This window comes from Varanus komodoensis, unplaced genomic scaffold (genome assembly GCF_004798865.1).
Source record: "Varanus komodoensis strain SLA01 unplaced genomic scaffold, ASM479886v1 scaffold12, whole genome shotgun sequence".
Lineage (NCBI taxonomy): Eukaryota > Metazoa > Chordata > Lepidosauria > Squamata > Varanidae > Varanus > Varanus komodoensis.
The window spans coordinates 15,462,793-15,482,539 of record NW_025335349.1 but is presented as its reverse complement, the minus strand read 5'-3'; the positions used below and the strand labels follow the sequence as shown (position 1 = coordinate 15,482,539).

The window sequence follows — 19,747 nt, the reverse complement described above, 5'->3', positions numbered from 1 at the left end:
GCAGATTTTGAAGCCACTGACTGCATTCAGGCAACATAACAGCCCCTTGAGGGTGGTGTCACTGAACTGTGTATTGTTGTTGCTCAGCTGCTCAAAAAAACCATGGGCTCCTAACCATGAACAACCCACTGTTATCAACCCAACAATTAATTATCTTTGTGTTTGTTTATGGTTAACAAACCATGGCTTCTTAACATGGCTGAGTTCAGACTAGAGATGTGTGAGGAATCTGCATTAAGGATGGGAATCTGATGGATTCCTTTGACTTGGGTCCTTGGACGTCAGCCAGCTTTCTTGAAGCCCTGAGTCTGACTCAGCACCATGCCAAGCATCCATGCAGGTGCCCACCAGGAATCAACACCATGTGAAAACAGCACAAGAGGAACCCCTCTTCTATGCACATGCCTTTCTAGTGCTGTACATGCTGCAAAGGAAAGTTGCCAAATTGCACAAAATGAGTTCCACCATTGTTTTCACATGTTTATAACCAATCTGTAGCTAAAGCATCAAAAGAGTCATTTTACAAGGTGATTACCATGGAACAGCAACTGATGAAATCAGTTCTACATCTGTACATCTGTATGGTGAAACAGAGACTGATATGAGTTAAATTAGGATTTGAAACAACATGCTATGGGGCATTTGATCTATTCCTCTTTCATCCCAAGATATCTGAGGCAAGCAGTCAATAACCCAATATATGTAGAAAAGGACTGTGGAGTGGTATACTGGCTAAGGATGCAATCTAGTATACACATCTGGGAGCATGCACACTGAATACAGTGAAACTTACTTCTGAGTAGACACATATATATGGCTATACTTTTAGAACATGAACTGCAAACTTATTGTTCAATTCTCATTTCAGTCATGAATGTGACAGGCAGCCTTAAGAACTCAGGTATACCTTCCTACCTGTAGTAACACCGTAATACTAGCCTACCCCTTAGAGCATTGCAAGGACTACTAAAGGGCTGCCAAACATTTAAAAGACACTATATAAACAGAGAGCATTATTACTTCTACTATTATATACAGATTCAACTCTGCTAGTGATTAACAAGGAATTACACTTTCAATTAAAAAAAACCCGTTAAAATGGCTTGTTTTAAATAGAGGTCATGAAACAAGTTCCAAAATGCACCTTAATCTCTCTTAAAATTTACGGAATTCAAAATACACCACTTTAGTTGAGATTCTGCAATGTTTCACTATTTTGAAAATCATCTCTCACAGCAACCATTTTCGGAAATCTAATGTAAGGCGAGAGCCCTACAACTCCCAGTATGCCCCATACAGACTTTCTTTTATCACAGCATGCATAGGATTCTGCGCTTAGGTGGTAAAACAGTCTGAACACAAAGTACTTTTGCTGTTTGCTAGTTCAACTGCACAGAAAAGAAACACTTTCAGTCTGCACGTGACCCTGACGATACCAGCGAATTTACCATTCACTCGGGATAAATCCAATTCGGACCTAGGTTTCCCGGGAAATCAGGCGCTGCCTAGTTTCCTGGGGGCGCATGCAGTCGCCGTCTCTTCCTCCCTGGACGAAATGCCAAACGGTCTCATTTCATTTTCGGGTCTTCCCCGCGCCAAGCCGCCCGCCGTTTGGGGCAGGGTGCGGAAGGCGCACCGGGAGCGCGACGGTCCCCGTCTCCGCCCGCCTGTCGCTAACGCTTTCCCGCCCAGCCTGCGCCTCACCTGCGCCGCGCCCCTTCTCCTCGTCCTCCTCGTCCTCCTCCAGGGAGTTCATGCAAGGGAAGTAAACGGCGAGCGCCTCGAAGGAGGCGGAGAGGCTGCTGCGGCTCGGCCAGCGCTGCATGCTGCGTCCCCCGCTCGCGCTCTGTCTCCCCATCTTGTCGCCGGGCTTGGTCCTGTGGCTGGTGCTGCTTTTGGCGCGGTGCACGCAGCGAGGCGTCCCGGAGGCGGCCGCAGGTGCTTCGCGAGGAACGCGGGAGGGGCGCTCCGTGTGAGGCACACGCAGCACCCAACTTTTCTGCCCGTGCACAAAACCCACCCGCACGGCGCCCAACTTTCCCTCGGAGCTCAGCGGTCGCTCAGTGCGGTCCGGCTCGCGTTTGGCCAAGCGAGGCGCTGCGTCCGCTTCCACCACGGCCACGCCACAGCCCAGCCCCGCCGCTTCTTGGAATGACTCCCCTCGCAACAGTCCGTCAGGGCGAGCAGGACGGGCAACATTAGACGGGGAGGAAGGCGCCGAAGGCAGTGTGACATGTGCTGTTCACTTGCTTCGTCTGCAGACGGCCGTTATAAATATTGACTTCTCGCCGGTTTCACGGCGCGGGGGGGGGGGGGGTTGTCGTGGTAATTGTTGATAAACTAGTTTTGCACAAAGAAGTCCTGCAGACTGTCGAGCCCAGCTTGCATAACAAAATGTCTTACTTGTCTGGCTGGCTTGCTGGCCAACCACGAAGACCGTGGTCAGTTCCCAGCTCTAGCCATGTCCCACACTAGCATTTCCCAGTGAAACTGCCAGTGAGCAAGCAGCACTGAGTGCTTCCAGACAGCAGCACCCAACAGCCTCTTCACCATTCCCCAAGTACCATCAAGCAGTGATGGCCAACCCCTCTCCCCCTTTCCCAAAAATGGGCTAGTGAGGATTATGCTGAGCATTGCTGCTAAGGACCTTCAACCAGTGACACCCAATTCCAGCTCACCACCACCACATACACGTGAGTTTTGTAAGGGCAGAAGGGGCAGGCCAGTTGGCCAGTATTACTGGAAGATGCTATGAGTAATTTCAGACACTGGTGAACCCTCCTTTCTCTACTTTTCCTGTTAGGGAGCAGGGAGAATTGGCAAGGGCAGAGGGCAGTTTTCCTGATTTTCCAGAATCCAGTGGTCTGTGGCAGAATCATCTCCTTTCCCCCCTCCTTCAGGGGTGTGCCATCCCCGATTTTGTCAATGCACCTAGCAGTGGTGAAAGGACTGACCCTTCTTTTGCAGAAAACAACTGTAACTATACTCATACTGTGATTACACAAGCAAGGACTTGTCATGGAACTTTTGGGGGAAAAGCACTGAGCAGTTTACTAAACTGCTAAGACAAACACCAGAGAAGGAGATGGATAACCACTTGTGCAGGCATTCTGCCACCTTACAAAAATAAGGCACATTTTTACTGCTATTAGCGAACAAAGGGCCACTATAGCTCTATTTTTCACAAGAGTGAACAATATCCTGCCCACAACAATATCTCCCCACAAGAAATGAATCCCAAACCATCAACACTAAAAAGAATACATTAGTGTATATTCTCATTAGAAAATTATGTTCTTGTGTGCTTGTGTTCTTTGTACCCTTCCAGAAATCATTTCAAAGGAAAAATACAGCTATAAAGTGCTACTTTGCTCTGCCTTCACCTCCTTGTTCCCCTTCCTATGCTACCTTGTACTCAGGTGGTTCATATACACTACGTAAGGGTCAGAAGAAAGCTTCTTGTCTGACATAAAAGTGGCTATGTCAACAGACAATATACAAATACAGACATAAGAAATAAACTGACCTATAAAAAAGAAATACTGAACCTATTCTAAGAATAATCAGTATCAACTAAATTTAACACTGTTGCCCTTTTTGTAAATGAACACATTCCTTTTACTAAACAAATTTTCCACTTGTACTTTACTTTCTATGGTAATCTTTCAAGAATGTAAACAAAACAACATTCATCAGCATTCTCAGTTCTATTTCACATAGTCTTCTCTTTTATTTAAAAGCCCCTACAAAGTGTAACCAGTAATCCAGATGGTTACTGACACAATCCTATGCAAGTTCAGTCAGAAAATATGACCAAAACTTCTAATATGCCTCAGCCAACTTGCTGGAATCTGTAGACTTTCTGTCTAAACTTACATTTCTATCTATATTTATATCACAAGCATATGTTAGCTACTGGAGCACACCAAAGAATTTCACAAGAAGCTTAGTGTATGCTTTATAGACTATAGCAAAACATTTGAGTATATGGACCATGAGAAAGAACCATGGTCCTGAAAGAAATGGGAGTACCTCAGCACTTCATCTTCCTGATGCATAACCTGTATCCTGGACAAAAAGCTACTGTTAGAATAGGGTTTGGTTAGACAAAGGCATCAAACAAGGATGCATTTTATCTCCCTGTCTGTTCAATCTGCATGCAGAATACATCATAAGAAAAGCTGGATGAGAATCAGAGGAAGAACTGAAAATTGGTGGAAGACACAACAGATGATGATACCATATTACTGGCAGAGAGCAGCAGCAAATTGAAATAATTCCTAATGAAGTGAAAGAAGAAACTATCGAAGGAGGACTGCAGCTAAATATTAAGACAACAAAAATCACAACTACAGAAGAATTACAGAGCTATACTGTTAACAATGAATAAATTGAAATTATGAAAGGCTTTACACACCTTTGCTCAGTCATCAATTCAAATAGAGACTATAGCCAAGAAATCTGAAGAAGACTGATACTGAGAAGGGTAGCAATGAAGGAACTAGAACAGATAATCAAGTATAGGGACATTTTACTGGAGACCAAAGCCAAGATCATCCATAGTATTGTACTGCCACTCGCTTCCAGGCCTGTTTCAGGAATTGCATTAGCAGTCTCTCCCACTACTGCAACACAACTAATGGAGGCATAGTGGCAGTGTAAAGAAGGCTGTACAGTGTCTGGCCAAAGCAGTGTGTGGATGTATAATCAACATTTGTAGCCAACGATCCCAAGTTTCAAATTTCGCTCTTGCACTATAACCTGCCAGCATCCCTTGAGGATGTAGGTAAAAGGGGATTCCAAATTATTAGAGAAGCAAGACTGGGATGCTTCAGAAAAAGCACCGCTTTCCAGGAGACAACATGCTAATACTTTTCTATGCTACTCCTGGAGTTCTAGATGCCAAAGAGGTTCTGGATTCAGATTAAAAAGGCAGGGAATATACGCGTGGACACTTGAGAAGTTACAGTACATCAAAAGTGAACAGCAATAACCTGGTATTGATTTAATTTATATGCAGGAAGCATGGATGGGGTAAGGTGTGAGATGGCACTCTACCAGTGCCAGTTATAATAATTTCATTTTCCAAAAGTGAATGAATAATATTTATTTACACATGTATTTATAGGCCACCTATAACTGCTGAGGCCTTCCTAGGCAGCAAAGTCCCGTTTTATTATTTAATAGTATTGAGCCCAATACTTCTACTACTACTCCTATTACTGAGTTTAAATAATTAAACAATGATTAATAATAATAAAATTATTATCATTATGACCCCTTGATACAATTTCTCCCAAAAGAATTCTGTCTTCCTCTCTCCTTCCCTCTTCAATTTACTTGGAGCAATATGCTTTGCTGAAACCCATTCTAGGATTTCAGCCACAATGGTCCCTTATAGAGAAAAGTATCTTCTTTGTTCCTTTTCTCAGCCTCTTCTCACACTGAGCTGCCTCTTTATTCCTGTTTCCCCTCTGTCTCGCTTCCTTCTTAGACTCTTTCATCACCTCCTCCATCTTCTGCTCTTACTGCTCCATATTCTCTTCTTTCTCTGCGTTTCCTCAACGTCTCCTGTGTGATCACCATCCTCATCTCCACTTGTAACTTGGTTTCCCACAAGACTGTGCCCAAAGTGGATCATAATGTATTAAATAAGGGGCAATAAATATAACAAGGTAGGAACAATTAAAATTAATGCATTCAATAAAAAAAGTCAATCAGTGCATTTAATGTTGCATAAACAATGCAAACATAAACTGACCTAACAGTTTGCCTAATCCAATCATTTACCCATACTGATCTAACCCAGCCAAACATGAGGGAGACCAAAGCTCAGCTCTAGCTTTAGACAGATCTAGGTAGGCAGATCTCAATACTCTAATTAGTCTACATCCACTGTTTGATAGCCATGCCTTGTGTCTGCTTCCTTCCAGCCCTCAGCAGCATTGCTCAATCCCTTCATCTTTTCTTAATCACAAAGATACAGGTTTCCACTTATCCTTTAAGTTTTGGTATTACTTATTCTATCTCAGTCTTTCCCAGCTCTGTCTAAGTCAACAGGCTTTCTCAGGGGCAAGGCAAATATAAACACTTAGCTTCTTGGTATGAGCTTCCCTGTGAAGCATCCAATTATCTCTGGTAATTTGGTCTCACATCCTGCTACCCAGCCCCACATCCAATGCAAGAGGGCTGGATCTGCTGTTATATGTTCAGACCTACAAGTCCCAATTTTTAATCTGGCTGCCACATTTTGCACAACTTTCTGAACATTCTTCAAGGGCATCCAACATAGATTGCATTGCAGTAAACTAAAGACTGTTCAAAGCATAGATAGTGAAACTAGGATATCCGTGTCTGAAAAGGTGTGTGGCTGGGAACTCAGCAAAAAGCTGGGAGAAGGCACTTCATCCTACTGAAGCCCACTGGAGCATCAATTCACAATGATGGATCAAGGAGAACCCCAAGCTGTGAACCTGTTCCTTCAAAGAAAGTGCCATCCCACCCAGAACAAGGTGAACACTCTCCAACCAGTCAGAGGATCCCCTAGTAAAAGCATCTCAGTCTTGTCTGGATTGAGTTTCAGTTTGTTAATCCTCATGCAGTCCACTGCTTCAGCAAGACACTGGTTTAGCACATCCATAGCTTCACTCAATAAAGATGAAAAGGAGACAGCTGCATGTCCTCCACATACTGATAGCAACAAGCATCAAAACTCCAGATGATTTCACTCAGAGGTTTCTTTTATTTGTTAGATAGCATGTTGCAAACTTCTGATGAAATTCATGCTGGAGAATCCAAAGAGTGGAACAATATTGCCAAGCACCACCTTCTAGAGCCAGCCTTCCAAATTACAACACAGCACTGTACCTCCCGCTCCCCAGAAAGAGAGTTGCCCCAGAAGGATACCATGGTCACTGGTAGAAAAGCCACTGGCATGAAAAACATCAACAGAATCACACTCTCCTGTTTCTATCCTGGCATATTAAGACCAACCAAAGCTGTTTCTCCCCAGCCTGAACTCCAACAGAAATAGATCCAGGTAATCAGTCTTGTCCAGGAAAGCAATACTTGCTGCTGGCCTTAAGTTATTAATACTTGCTGCTGGCCAAACTGAGGGAAAATTTCTTCAGGAATGGTTCCACCCAGCGCTTTTTTGGTAAATTTTCCATTTTTTTCCCCTCTTTGGCCTCAGAGAAAATAATGAAAATGAATTAAAAACTATTTTCCCATTGATTTTTTTCTAGACCTTTACATCTTTTCATATGACACTGCAGAGAGGATGATGAGGCGCTGAAGTATAATCAAATTTAAAACAATGCTGACATTGAAATAAACAAGTGACCATGTGTAGGCAAGCATATTATGACGCCATTACATTAACGGATTAGTGCATTTCATATAACATACTTATAAGGAGCAGTGCTTACTTCTGTATAGACTTAAATCGTTGTATGCTGTATAACAAGAGTTATATGCTCTTTTAAAAAATCTACAACAGGTTAATGTCAATGCCACTTGAAACAGCAATACTTTCCAGACACAATCTATATTTAGTATGTCCCATGACATTGACCTTAATGAACTGGGTGCAACAAATGAGCTGAATATGAGTCTGGTCAATGCCTGGATAGGAGACCACCTTGACACTCTATGTACTCTAGCTTGAATTCCATGGGAGAAAAGCAGAATATAAATGTAATAATAACTAATCTACCGTATCACAGAAGTTGAACAGAAAGAGAAAAAGAGAGAGAGCAGCACTGACATATGACTGGGAGTCATTCAGCTGCACAGCTTCCTAAAAATATTATTGTTATTACAATGGATTCTGCTGCTGTTCCACTTGTAAAAAGAAGACATACATTAGGAATATCTCACAAACCATGGGATAATGCTCATGCTGCAGGAGTGTTATGCTGATGTCACAAGGACATATTTTATAGTACAAATATTTAGGATGTGAGTATTTATGTAATGTGGCATTACATTCTTTTACAATAATTTATGAACCTTTGCCTTCTGCTGTTTATCAGCTTAATGCTGAGTAGCACTAGTGAGCAGTAAGATTTATACATGAAAATACACCCACTGTTACTTACTCTTAAAAATATGATATGCTCCTACTGGGCTATTTTATTACAAACTGCAGAGTTCAAAACAGTCTTTGCTAACATTATACCACCTTCCATACAAGAAAGGGAAAGGTTATGGGCAGTCAGCACACTGCTTTTCAGAATTAGGTACAAATATGTCAGAGAACTGAAAGACTTGTGAATAACACAGTTCATAAAGCTGGTATGCTATACAAATCCTAGAAGATGAAGATTAGGAGGCAATGGCAGATGAATTTTCAATAATAAATGAGAATATGTAAGAATAAATAAGTACTACATCTTTATATAATGGTCAAGGTATATCCTATTGCAACTTATTAGAAAATTTACTTTTGGATATCCCTTATAACATTCCACCCAAGTTCAGTGCTCTCATAACATACATTTTACCCCTAAATCAAAGATTCATTTTAATTATAAGTGCTTAGAAACACAGGGTGCTTACTGCATGATTTTAGACAGAAAATATTAATGTCAGTGTTAAACTACAATTTTTAAAAATTTATACATTCTAAGATAGCATAGCAACACAATATTAGAACTTATTCCTACTTATAAGACTCTGTCATCTACATTATTACCATGGATCTAATTCAGATTATAACAAATTTTTAGTCATGAAATCCATTCCTAGATTACAATAACCCATTATGGGACACTAAGTTCTTTTACTTTTCATTAAATTTTCTCTGGACTAAAGCCTAATTATCCAGCTTCTCCTTAATAAGTCATCTGAAACTCCAAGTTGTACAGTCTTATTTGCAACCCAGAAACTGACATGCACCAGTGAAAATCTTCAGCTTTATTTCAACCAACTAAACAATGTATTTCACCTATATTTTTGAACAGGTACATTGTGGAAAGCTGGTACTCACAAAATTATTCTATAGAGAAAACTATTATATCATCTTATTATGATACGGATGGATGCAAAATTGATTTGCCTATATGAATCTGCTAGGTTTGCACATGGCTACTTTTTAATTCACCCATTCAGCAGTTGCCATGTCAGAAACATGTTGCTGGATCACATGAAGGACTCAACAGAGAACTTAATGCAGCATAATTATATTCTGACCTTTCACAGATGAGTACTTCTCCCTACAATAATATTATTTAATTTGATATATCTTTGCCCAGCCAGTAGAAAAAGACTGATAGTATGATACCTGTAGAAGCAAGGTGTGATTGTTGGGAATGATTATTTAAAAGTTCACAGAACTCACCACGCCAAATTCCAGTACCCTACTGAGACCCTATTGTTAAAAAAATATTTATTACAGTTACTTTGTCAGTGTGGCATAGTGGTGAAGAGCATGGGACTGGGACACAGACGATCTGGGTTCGAGTCCCCGCTCAGCCATGGAGCCAACGGGGTGACTTTGGGCCAGTCACGGACTCTCAGCCCAGCCTACCTCACAGGGTTGTTGTTGTGGGGATAAGATGGAGGAGGAGATATAAGCTGCCTTGAGCCCTTTGTAGGAAAAAGGCAGGATATAAATCGAAAAATAAATAAAAATAAATAAATTTTCTGTAAGGGCAGGCACTACAATGTGTGATCTTGAGGCTTTTCACATATTACATTACTTGCACTGGCATCATGCAGGCTTTAAGCATCACCTAATTAGCAGTGTCAAGAGGTACAGAGGGCTCTCTTTGTCGAAGACACTGTGCAAACATGTACTTCATTCCTAAACACACCAGTGCCGCCTATTCCAACCTGGTGCTCTCCTGATGTTTTGGATTGCATCACCCAGCATTCTTGACCACTGCCCATGCTGACTGGAACTGCTGGGAGTACAATCCAAAACATTACCAATATGTACAGTACTATATATTAAGATCATGACTTATACAATCAATCCAATGTAATTAACTGTGTTTAATTAGATGTTATATCATCTTTGCATTAGCATTATTTATTCTTCATTCAATGGATGCAGTTTAGCAAAGATGTTAATGTGTTAACACCTTTCTTCTGTTTCAAATATATTGCACTAACGCAGATATTCTAACTAAAGTCTTCTTTATAGATATGCATGCTTAGCTGTCTGCTACTTGTGCACATTTGTATTCAGAAGTATAAGGCCTAAATAAGAAAACAGAAGTCTGCCTTCTCTTTTCTAGGACACTTACATTTGCATATAGCACCTAAAATTCTGGTGGCAGTAAATGAACATTGAACAGTAGATTTAACTTTAATCTATAACCAATGATATATTGAAATAAGTACATTTTGAAGCTGAAAAGAAATAAAAGTTAAAAGTGAAATAATTCACTATATCTAAAATACAATATCCAATCTTTTAAGTGGCAAATATCCCATGGCAAAGGAAATACAAAACAGTGATAAAAAAATTATTCAGAGGGGAGAAATCACACCAAATTAATTATACCAGCTGCATTTTAGCTGTTTTTCACAAAACACAGCAAGCCATGTTTCCTGAGAAGAAAAGAGATTACTGTGCTTGGTGTGGTCCAGTAAGCATACCAATACAGGCCAAAGCAGTCCAGTCCGAAGGAGGTTCTGGATAAATAAAGCAGGTTAATAAATATTATGAAAGGTGAATTTAGTTTCAACTTCCTTGATACTTCCATATAGAAATCTAAGTTATAATCATTCACTTTATGTCTTATCAATAACAATATGTTAAAGTAAAAATTGGAATTTTGTTCCTACCAGTTTGGCTGAGCTGTGAGGTACTTCTGCTTTTCCGTGAAAGACCCACGATTGCCACCATCTTTGCGCCAATGCTGGAGCGTCGCTTTTTTCCTCCTGCACCGACAGTGCCCACTGCTGTGTCGGACTGGCTACCGTCGTTCTTCTCCAGTGTGTACATCTCCCCACTGATGCTGGTGCTCTTGGTTATGTTCTGTCCTGAAGCGCCCATCTGTCTGCTTTGCATTTTGGATGTAAAGACACTGTCAGCCGGTGATGGACATACAATGCAGTTAAAAAGAAAGTAAAAGGAGAAGACAGAGAAGGAAGGTTCAGATGGAAAGCTTAGGGAGAATGCAGGGAGAAGCAGCTAATTCATACAGAAGATAGTTTTGATTAGTAGAAGAAATGGGCAATTTTCCATTTCAAGGTACAGTCATTTTATTGTTCATATCACACTTCTATATTAATTGTAAATTGTATTGATGGTAACAATGAATTACTATTGTACTTTCTTTACACACACTATATCAAATAGTGTGCTATGTGTAAATCTAAGAAATATACCAACAGGTTTTATAATACTTCGGCTTCGGCGAATGGGGCGGCATAAAAACGTTTTAATTAATTAAATAAATAAACAATTTTATTACATAAATTAATTTACATGCATTTTCAGTGCAGACTCACTGATGGCAAATGTATATTTGTTCAATCTACCATTGAACATATTAAGGAAAGATTGTAGCAGACAGCAGAAGTGAACCAAAATGGTGAATTTCCAGTGGTGTAACTGCATTAGTCAACTGCAGCAAAACCAGCAAGGAGTCTTATGGCACTTTAAATGCTAACAAATGTATTATGGTTTAATTTTCATGGAAATTGTCCACAGATGCTTATGCCATAATACATTTATTAGTCTTTAAAGTGCCACAAAACTCCTGGTTGGTTCTGCAGAAGGGAATTTACTTACCATGGTCCTTGTCAGCTAATGTGTCTTAAGGGGCAATCCAATAGCGCTCATGCTTGATGCAATCTATGCAGGACATGAGGTGCAGTGGGACCAGCAATCTCCCCCACCCCGTTCCTTGTGCCCTGAATTCTTGTAAACAAGCATTTTCAGCATCTACATGAAATCCCACAGAGGGGAAGAGAAGGAGGTTGGGGTGCTGATTGTATATTGAGTAAGCCTCCAGCCTTCTGGCCTCCATTCATGCCTCTTTAGCCATCTCAGACTGATTTCTGCCCTCAGGGAGTCAGCCAATTTAGTTCTTTCCATGTTGCCTATGAAAGAGGTGAGGCAGGGTGTCCATGTTCTGAATCATAGCTCTGCAGCTGGAGAAGCTTGGAGCTGGGACTCAAAATAATCCTATGTCCTCCCAGACAATGTCATAACCCTAACCCTAGCCCTATGCAGACCCCCAATCACACCAGTTTAGTTTAGCTAATAGAAGAGGAGGTGGGTTTTAGATGTGCCACAAAGGAAGAAGGGCAGAAGGGAGACAGCCTGCTTGGGCAGGCGACTTCATTGATGGGTTACCCTTGTCGGGTAGGAGGCTTTGGTAGGAAAATTCTTGGTTTTACTGCCTGAAATTTTCTCCATTCAAAATTTAACCACTTGGGGCACATATGTACTCATCACCCCATATGGTGTCTTGTCTTTTTAAATTTTGTATAGCTAAGAAGCTGACATGAAAAATATCACTATATATTGCTATTCAGAGTCTGCATTCTTCTTTGCTAAGGATTCTGATCTTTGGCATCAATATGCCTACTGCTGACTTGGACTGATTCTGATGCCTGGACTTTTGTAAACCTGGATCTATGTAATGTGGAGATATCAAAGAAGAAGGTATGCTTGTCCAAAACTCTGCATGTGTGGGATTAGGGTTAGGGCCTGACACAGCTTTGACTCTTGTATTTGATAGGCCTTGACCCATGCAGCATGGAGGCTCCAACAAAGAATTCAAGACTGCATTAAATCTCTGCATGTGTGGATTTATTTAGGTCTTTTTCTAAAGCATCTGTCTTTAACTGCTTGGGATGATGTACACCAGGAGTCATTTGAGCCCATATCCTGTATATGAAAACACTTGCTTCAGATTGCCTGGAATTGCTCATGCCAATAATCTTTTGAGCTCCTTGTTCTGTATTCTGAGCAGCAAAAATTGCAACAAGTAAACCAAATTGTATGTATCTCTAACATGGTTACAGTTGTTGTTATTATTATTCCATTTTGTTATACTGCCCATAGTCAAAGCTCTCTGGACAGATTACAACAATCATAGAATCATACACTCAAGTTACCCATGCCAGTTCTGACTGCGCCTGACCCTGCCTAACTTCCAAGATTAGGCTGGGTCAGGCACTTCACGCCACATGGAAGCTTCAGTTTTGATGCCTTTGGAATTTCTTATGGAGCCTGTAAAAATCATCATCTAACTTATTTCTGAAACCATTAAGTTTTCACCACAGGACTTGCTACAATAAAAGAGTCTCACTGATTTGGAGTTTCCTGTGTCAGAATGCAAGAGTGTGTGCCTCAGGAATCAAGATAGATTAAAACAAAATAAGTGAAATGAGTGGAGAGCAATGGACCTATTTGCTCTGAAAAGGGGCGTAGAACATCAGGCCTAGGATCTCATTTGGGCCCTTCAGGGTCTCAGAAGAGCCTATGCCTGTGTCTGACCCCCACCTGATTTCCCTGAATGATCAGTAGTTTAGAGGTTTCACAGGCTTTGAACTTTTTTCACCCATTCTAAAATGTTGAAATGCCTGCCCCAAGGCTTAGTTACTACCAATCAGAGCTTTAACATAAAATACGCTGGATAATTGGCCCAGTCTTTCCGCATTCAGCCTCATCCCATCTCTAGAATGCTGTCCCTGAGAGGTTCTTCAAAATGGAATTTGACCCTTGGGCTGAAAAAGGTTCAGCACCCCTTTTCTAAAGACTCAAACAGATGGGCAGCAATATGACTACTGATCCCAGAGTATTTTATGGTAGCCAGAAGGTACACCTCAGAAAGTAGGTCTAGGGGTATAAACCCAAACAGTGCTTTTGGAAGTACATTTGCAATAAGATACTTCAGGATCAGTGTGGTATAGTGCTTAGAAATCTGGACTTGGACTCAAGGGACTAGAGCTAGTGTGGTGTAGTGGTTAAGAGCATGGGACTGGGACTCAGGCGATCTGGGTTCTAGTCCCTGCTTGGCCATGGAGCCAACTGGGTGACTTTGGGCCAGTCACAGACTCTCAGCCCAACCTATCTCACAGGGTTGCTGATGTGGGGTAAGATGGAGGAGGAGATGTAAGCTGCCTTGAGCCCTTTGTAGAAAAAAGGCAGGATATAAATCAAAAAGAAAGTAAAAACAGGACTGAGGTTCTAGTCCCTGCTTGGTCATGAAAGTCACTGGATGACTTTGAGTCAGTCACTAACTAACCTACTCTACAGGATAAAATGGAGAGGAAGATATATGCCACCAAGTGTGGGTTGGTTGGTTTTGATTTGGAAGATGGCTTGTAGCTTACATGATGAACCGCTCCCTATTAATGATGCTGTTCAGGACTCCAAAGTGGATATGTGCCAGAAGCACCATTTTGTGGCACCAGCCCCTCCACCTCAGTCCACGCAGAAGTTGAGTTACCTATTGCTACACTGTTAATATTGCCAGTTCTGCTCCGAGCATGAATGTCCTGGAGGTGATGCTGGCATCAGAAACAAGTAGGTGCTGGGCACTATGCTCATGGCAAGTGAGCCATATGCTCTGGTGTAGCTCATCTAGATGAACTGCAACAGCTACAGGTGGTGGCTCTCATAGCCTAGTTTCAACAGTTGCCCTACCGAGTTGATTCACACAGATTCTTACGCCTTTGGTAACATCTACAAAAGTGCAGAATTGTGCTCTTTGATAGCATGCTTCCATATTTTACTCATTTGGCATATGCCTGGCAAGTTTGCAGATTGTATAGGATTATGCCAATGCTGGATTATGACAGCAGTCTGCTGAACCTTATAGCCACAGCAGCAGGAGATGCTGGGGAATGAACCTGCAATTTTCTGTATAAAGCTTGTGCTCTACTACTGAGCTACAGTCCAGCACCTAGCTACAGTCCTCTCTTTAATGGAACACGGGGATACAGCTTGGCAGGAGTTTAAAATGTCAAAAAACACTGGCACAAAAGGTTAATAGCACAGACTTATGAACTGGGAACACCACAATTAAAATCTCATTTCAGCAATTAACTGCTCATAAAAGAGTTAGATAAGCTGCTGTCTCTTAGCCTTTGCTACCATTTGCAACGTGAGGAATAACAGGTAAGGACTTAAATTTGTAAGTACTACAGAATTAATATATGTGAAATCCTGAACATGTAAGAAACTGGTAGATAAATAAGAAATATATGTTGTTACTATTTCAAGCCTATAAAGGTTTAAGATAAAAAAATTAAGACGAGTTTGGATGGAATATCTGATTTCCAAAGACTAATGATGCGGTAGTTAAAGTGTTGGACTGGATCTGGGAGATCTGAGTTCTAGTCCCCACTTTGCCATGAGGCGCACTGACTGTCTTTGGGACAGTCACTTACTCTCAGCCCAACCTTTCTCACAAGGTTGTTGTTGTGAGGATAAAATGGAGCTTTGAAAGCCATGGGTTTCTCACAAGACAAAAAAGGGTGGGATATAAATGCAACAACAACAGGCTGACATAATTGTACATTGAAATCTATCATGTATGCAGGACCAAGCTCCTTCCTGGCTTCTGTGTGTTAGACTATCATCTTATGCCTTGACTCAGTGACTCATGCATTTAGCACCAGGGCCCTAGAAAAGATGCAAGGACACAATTGGTGACCTCACACCTATCTTAAATACAACATAGAAAAGAGGGGGAAATTATGATTCAGTGCTAGTGAATTCACTCTGTTTTTCCTGCCCAAGGACATTACAGTGCTTGGTTGGAGCTGAGAAAAATCCAGGCTGGATAGGCCAGTAGGCCCTTCTAGCCTATACATGGCAAGAAGACTGGCAGAAATGTATGACAGTCAAATGCGAGATTTAGGATACAGCTTTTTCTAGCAAACAAGACAGGGCCTGTATACAATGATCCAACTGAAAGAAAGTTGTGTCTTTTATCTGAAATAGACTTACACTGAAGTCCTGTAATGTTTTCCACTAGTCACAGTTCACATAAAATATTAATTCATTATCTGAATATTGCTACAGTATTATCCTATTTCTCCAAACTTAAGAAATCAGATAATGTGCATACTATCATGGTGTTTCTAGTGACATGATTTTGATGATTTTTAGCTGCTGTAGAAATAATTGGTAATTTGTTCATGTCTCATCAGATGACTTAATTTCTGTGGTTTTAGCACAAGCATATCTCCCCCATTGATTTGCTAAAGTAAGTGAACAGTAACAGTTTTTTAGGCATTGTTGAGGCAGAAGTTAATACTTTCAAGAGATCTTTCCTTCAAGCATATATATCTATACAATTGCTAGTTGACATCCCTTGAGTAAAAACTGATCATATCAATTTAGGCCTTGTCTTTGATTAGGCCTGTACCACTTTAGATTGTAACTGGAATTTGAATGAGTGAATGATCACCCATATAGCAATTTTCATTGAAAACTGGATGTTGGAGAGAAAGGTTCTAACTGAACTTTCTCCATGACATGTCAAGTTTTTATGTGCAGACTTCAGCATGTATACATGATATACTCAATAATCTGTACATCTCAGACAGGTTTATATCTCAGAGAAAACTAGATCTTCTTTTGCAAACATTGTTAACAATTCTATTTAAAAAAAATCTGGTTAAGCATTAATCCTGAAATCGTCAGGCAGGCTTTTATCAGACAAGAGCCAACTAAAATGCTCAAGCCCCTTTGTTCTCTAAATTGCACTCTTAGAGGCCAAGAGTAAACAAACAATTGATCTTAACAAATTATACAACGTGTTCTTTATACAAACTACATAATTTGTTCTTTAACTTAATAATATAGTCATCAAGGTTAAGAAGGATTCTAAAAATATGGTGTTTGCAAATCCATTATTTGTTTATCCTCACCCTCTACCCCCATCTAGATAGAAACATACAAAATGCCATGCACTGAGTCAGGCTACCAGACCATCTGAGTATTGTCTACAGCAGCCTTCAAGGACTACAGCTCCTCCCACCCACAGCCAGGATGGTCGCTGGCTGTTCCGGCTGGCTGTGATGGGCTTAGCTCAACACATTTGAAGGGCCTAAGTTTGGGGAAGGCTGGTCTGGAGTGAGTGGTACCAGCTCTCTCCAGAGATCCAGGTAAATGTTTGGCATTCAACTTGGGCACAAACCTTGTATTCTGCCACTGAGCTAGAGCACTCCCCCCATTTTAAGCCTACGACAGTACTATTACTTGAAAAGTGCATGTCCTTACCTTAGAAAGTTTATTTAAATTAATTTGTCTTTTACGTATATGAATACAATTCATACTAGAACTAACTTTCAAGCTAATAATAGCTTTGATAAAAACAAGGGTCAAGAGTTTGGGGTTCTTAACCAACAATAAGGTGACTGAGCTATAATTAACTATCATTCAGAAATACTGTAGTGGTTTTTTAGTTACAGCCCTATTGCAACTATAGGTCACACAGGGTTACTTCCAAAGTAAAAGGCCAGGTCCTAAATTTAAAATTCAGCTTGGTCTGAAAATACCATGTAAACAACTGTAAGGCTGGGATACTGTCAGGCACATCCTTCCAGACAGCCTTTCTGTTTCAGCTTGTCAAATAAACAGCCAGAATTTAAATGGAGTGTCAATAACGATGATGTTCCTGCCATTAAAGAGTCTTTTTCAGACAGTGCTACTCTACAAAGAAGGAACCATGCTTTAGCAGAGTGACTAAAATTATGTGCTTAAGGATACGTAATTTGAGTTAGATAACTTTAATCATGTGTTCAACTCCAGTTGGATTTGTGTTCACCCTTAAGTGATTTTCTGAATAGGGAGAAAGAATATAGTTCTGCTTAAAGCCAGTAATAAAACATTAAATCAAGAAATGGGAAGTGAGGCATTCAGCTGTGCCTGAAATTCAACATGACCCTGAAAGCAAAACTGTAAAAGGAGATTAAATAATACAGAAAAAAGCTATTTTCACAGTTTCAGATTTAAGGCAACGAATTGTCAAAATTATACTAAAAAGAGAAATCATGACACAACCTCAGGCTAAAAAGAGACATGGTTGACCAGTTTCATGCAATAAATAATTTAAAAACCATCTATGGAGAAGATTTCTCTAACTAGCAATCATACCAAAAGTTAAGAAAATTCTAATATACATTCTGTTATGGAGGCGGTGATCAGGCCTGTCCTAAAGAAGGCATCCCTGGATCCAGAGATGGCTGCTGATTATAGACCAGTGGGCAACATCCCGTTTCTGGGCAAGGTGTTGGAGAGGGTGATGGCAGGACAACTTCAGGCACTCTTGGATGAAACTCATTATCTGGACCCATTTCAGTCCGGCTTCAGACCCAGGTACGGTACTGAATCTGCCTTGGTTGCCCTGTATGATGACCTGTGCAGGGAGAGGGACAGAGGAAGTACGTCCCTGTTGGTTCTCCTGGAGCTCTCACCAGCTTTCAGTACCATCAACCATGTCAGGACCGGGAATAGGAGGCTCTGCTTGACAGTGGTTCCGTTCCTACCTTGACAGCCAATTCCAGAAGGCAGTGCTGGGGGACTTTGGCTGTGCGCCATGGCAACTCTGCCATGGAGCACCGCAGGCCTCCATTTTGTCCCCCTTGCTATTTAACATCTACATGAAACTGCTGGGAGAGGTCATCAGGAGGTTTGGGCTGTGGAGTCATCAGTACGCTGATGACACCCAGCTCTTCCTCTCCTTTTCAACTAATCCAGGTGAGGCAGTGGCTGTCCCGAACTGGTGCCTGGCGGAAGTAGTGCCAATAAACTGAAGCTCAATCCAGGTAAGACGGAGGTCCTGTTGGCAGGATTAGAGTTTCCAGATAAGTGAGCTGGGCCCTGCCCTGGATGGGGTTGCACTCCCTCTAAAGGACAGGGTCCGTAGCTTAGGAGTGCTCCTCAACCCGGAACTGTCCCTGGAAGCCCAGAGAAGCGCTTTTTTTTCAGCTCCGGCTGATCCATCAGCTGCATCCTTAGCTGGAGGAGAGCTGCCTGGCTACAGTGACACATGCACTGGTTACCTCCCGTTTGGACTACTGTAATGCACTCTACGTGGGGCTGCCCTTGAAGACAGTACGGATACTTCAGCTGGTGCAAAACAGAGCTGCCAGGATGCTGTCGGGGACTCCAGTCCTCTATCAGCTCCACTGGCTTCCCATTGAGCCAGTGGACTCAATTCAAGGTGCTGGTTATTACCTATAAAGCCCTAAATGGTTTGGGACCAGAATACCTAATGGAACGCCTTTTTCCCCTATATGCCCTCTCGCCCCCTGAGAACAGCAGCAGAAGCCCTCCTCCGGGAACCCTCTTTGAAAGAGGTTAGGAGACAGAATACTCGGAGGAGAGCTTTTTCTGTGGTGGCGCCCTATGGAATGCGCTCCCTAGGGCAGTCTGCCTGGCACCATTATATGCTTTTCAGCGCCAGGTCAAGACCTTTTTATTTAACCAATATTTTAAAGTTAATTAATTTTAATGGTATATTTATTTAATTCATTTTAACCATGTTATTTTACACTCAGTCACGGTGTAGCCAATTTATTTATTTGTTCAGGATTGGTTTGTAAACCACCCAGAGAGCCCTCTGGGCTACTGGAGTGGTATAGAAATGCAATAAATAAATAAATGGAGAACAGGGTGATAATGGTTATGGAAATAACAGGCAGATTTAAATAGGCAGAAATACCATGGGAGAGTAAGTTAAATTAAGATACACCATTTTTAATTAAACTGTATATTAATTGTCTTCCAAAAATACAGTAATTTATAATTAATATAATCTAGAAA

The 19,747-nt window shown here is 41.2% G+C and overlaps 1 protein-coding gene across 12 annotated transcripts in view; it reads right to left on the bottom strand.

Moving 5' to 3' along the window:
• RIMS2 (regulating synaptic membrane exocytosis 2) overlaps positions 1 to 19,747 on the bottom strand; it is a 367,376-nt gene that overhangs the window by 25,189 nt on the left and 322,440 nt on the right. For all 12 annotated transcript variants that reach the window (XM_044421755.1, XM_044421757.1, XM_044421758.1 and 9 more), the window contains one exon: positions 10,795 to 11,036. In XM_044421755.1, coding sequence (XP_044277690.1) covers positions 10,795 to 11,036 — 242 coding nt within the window. The remainder of the gene's footprint in view (positions 1 to 10,794; positions 11,037 to 19,747) is intronic.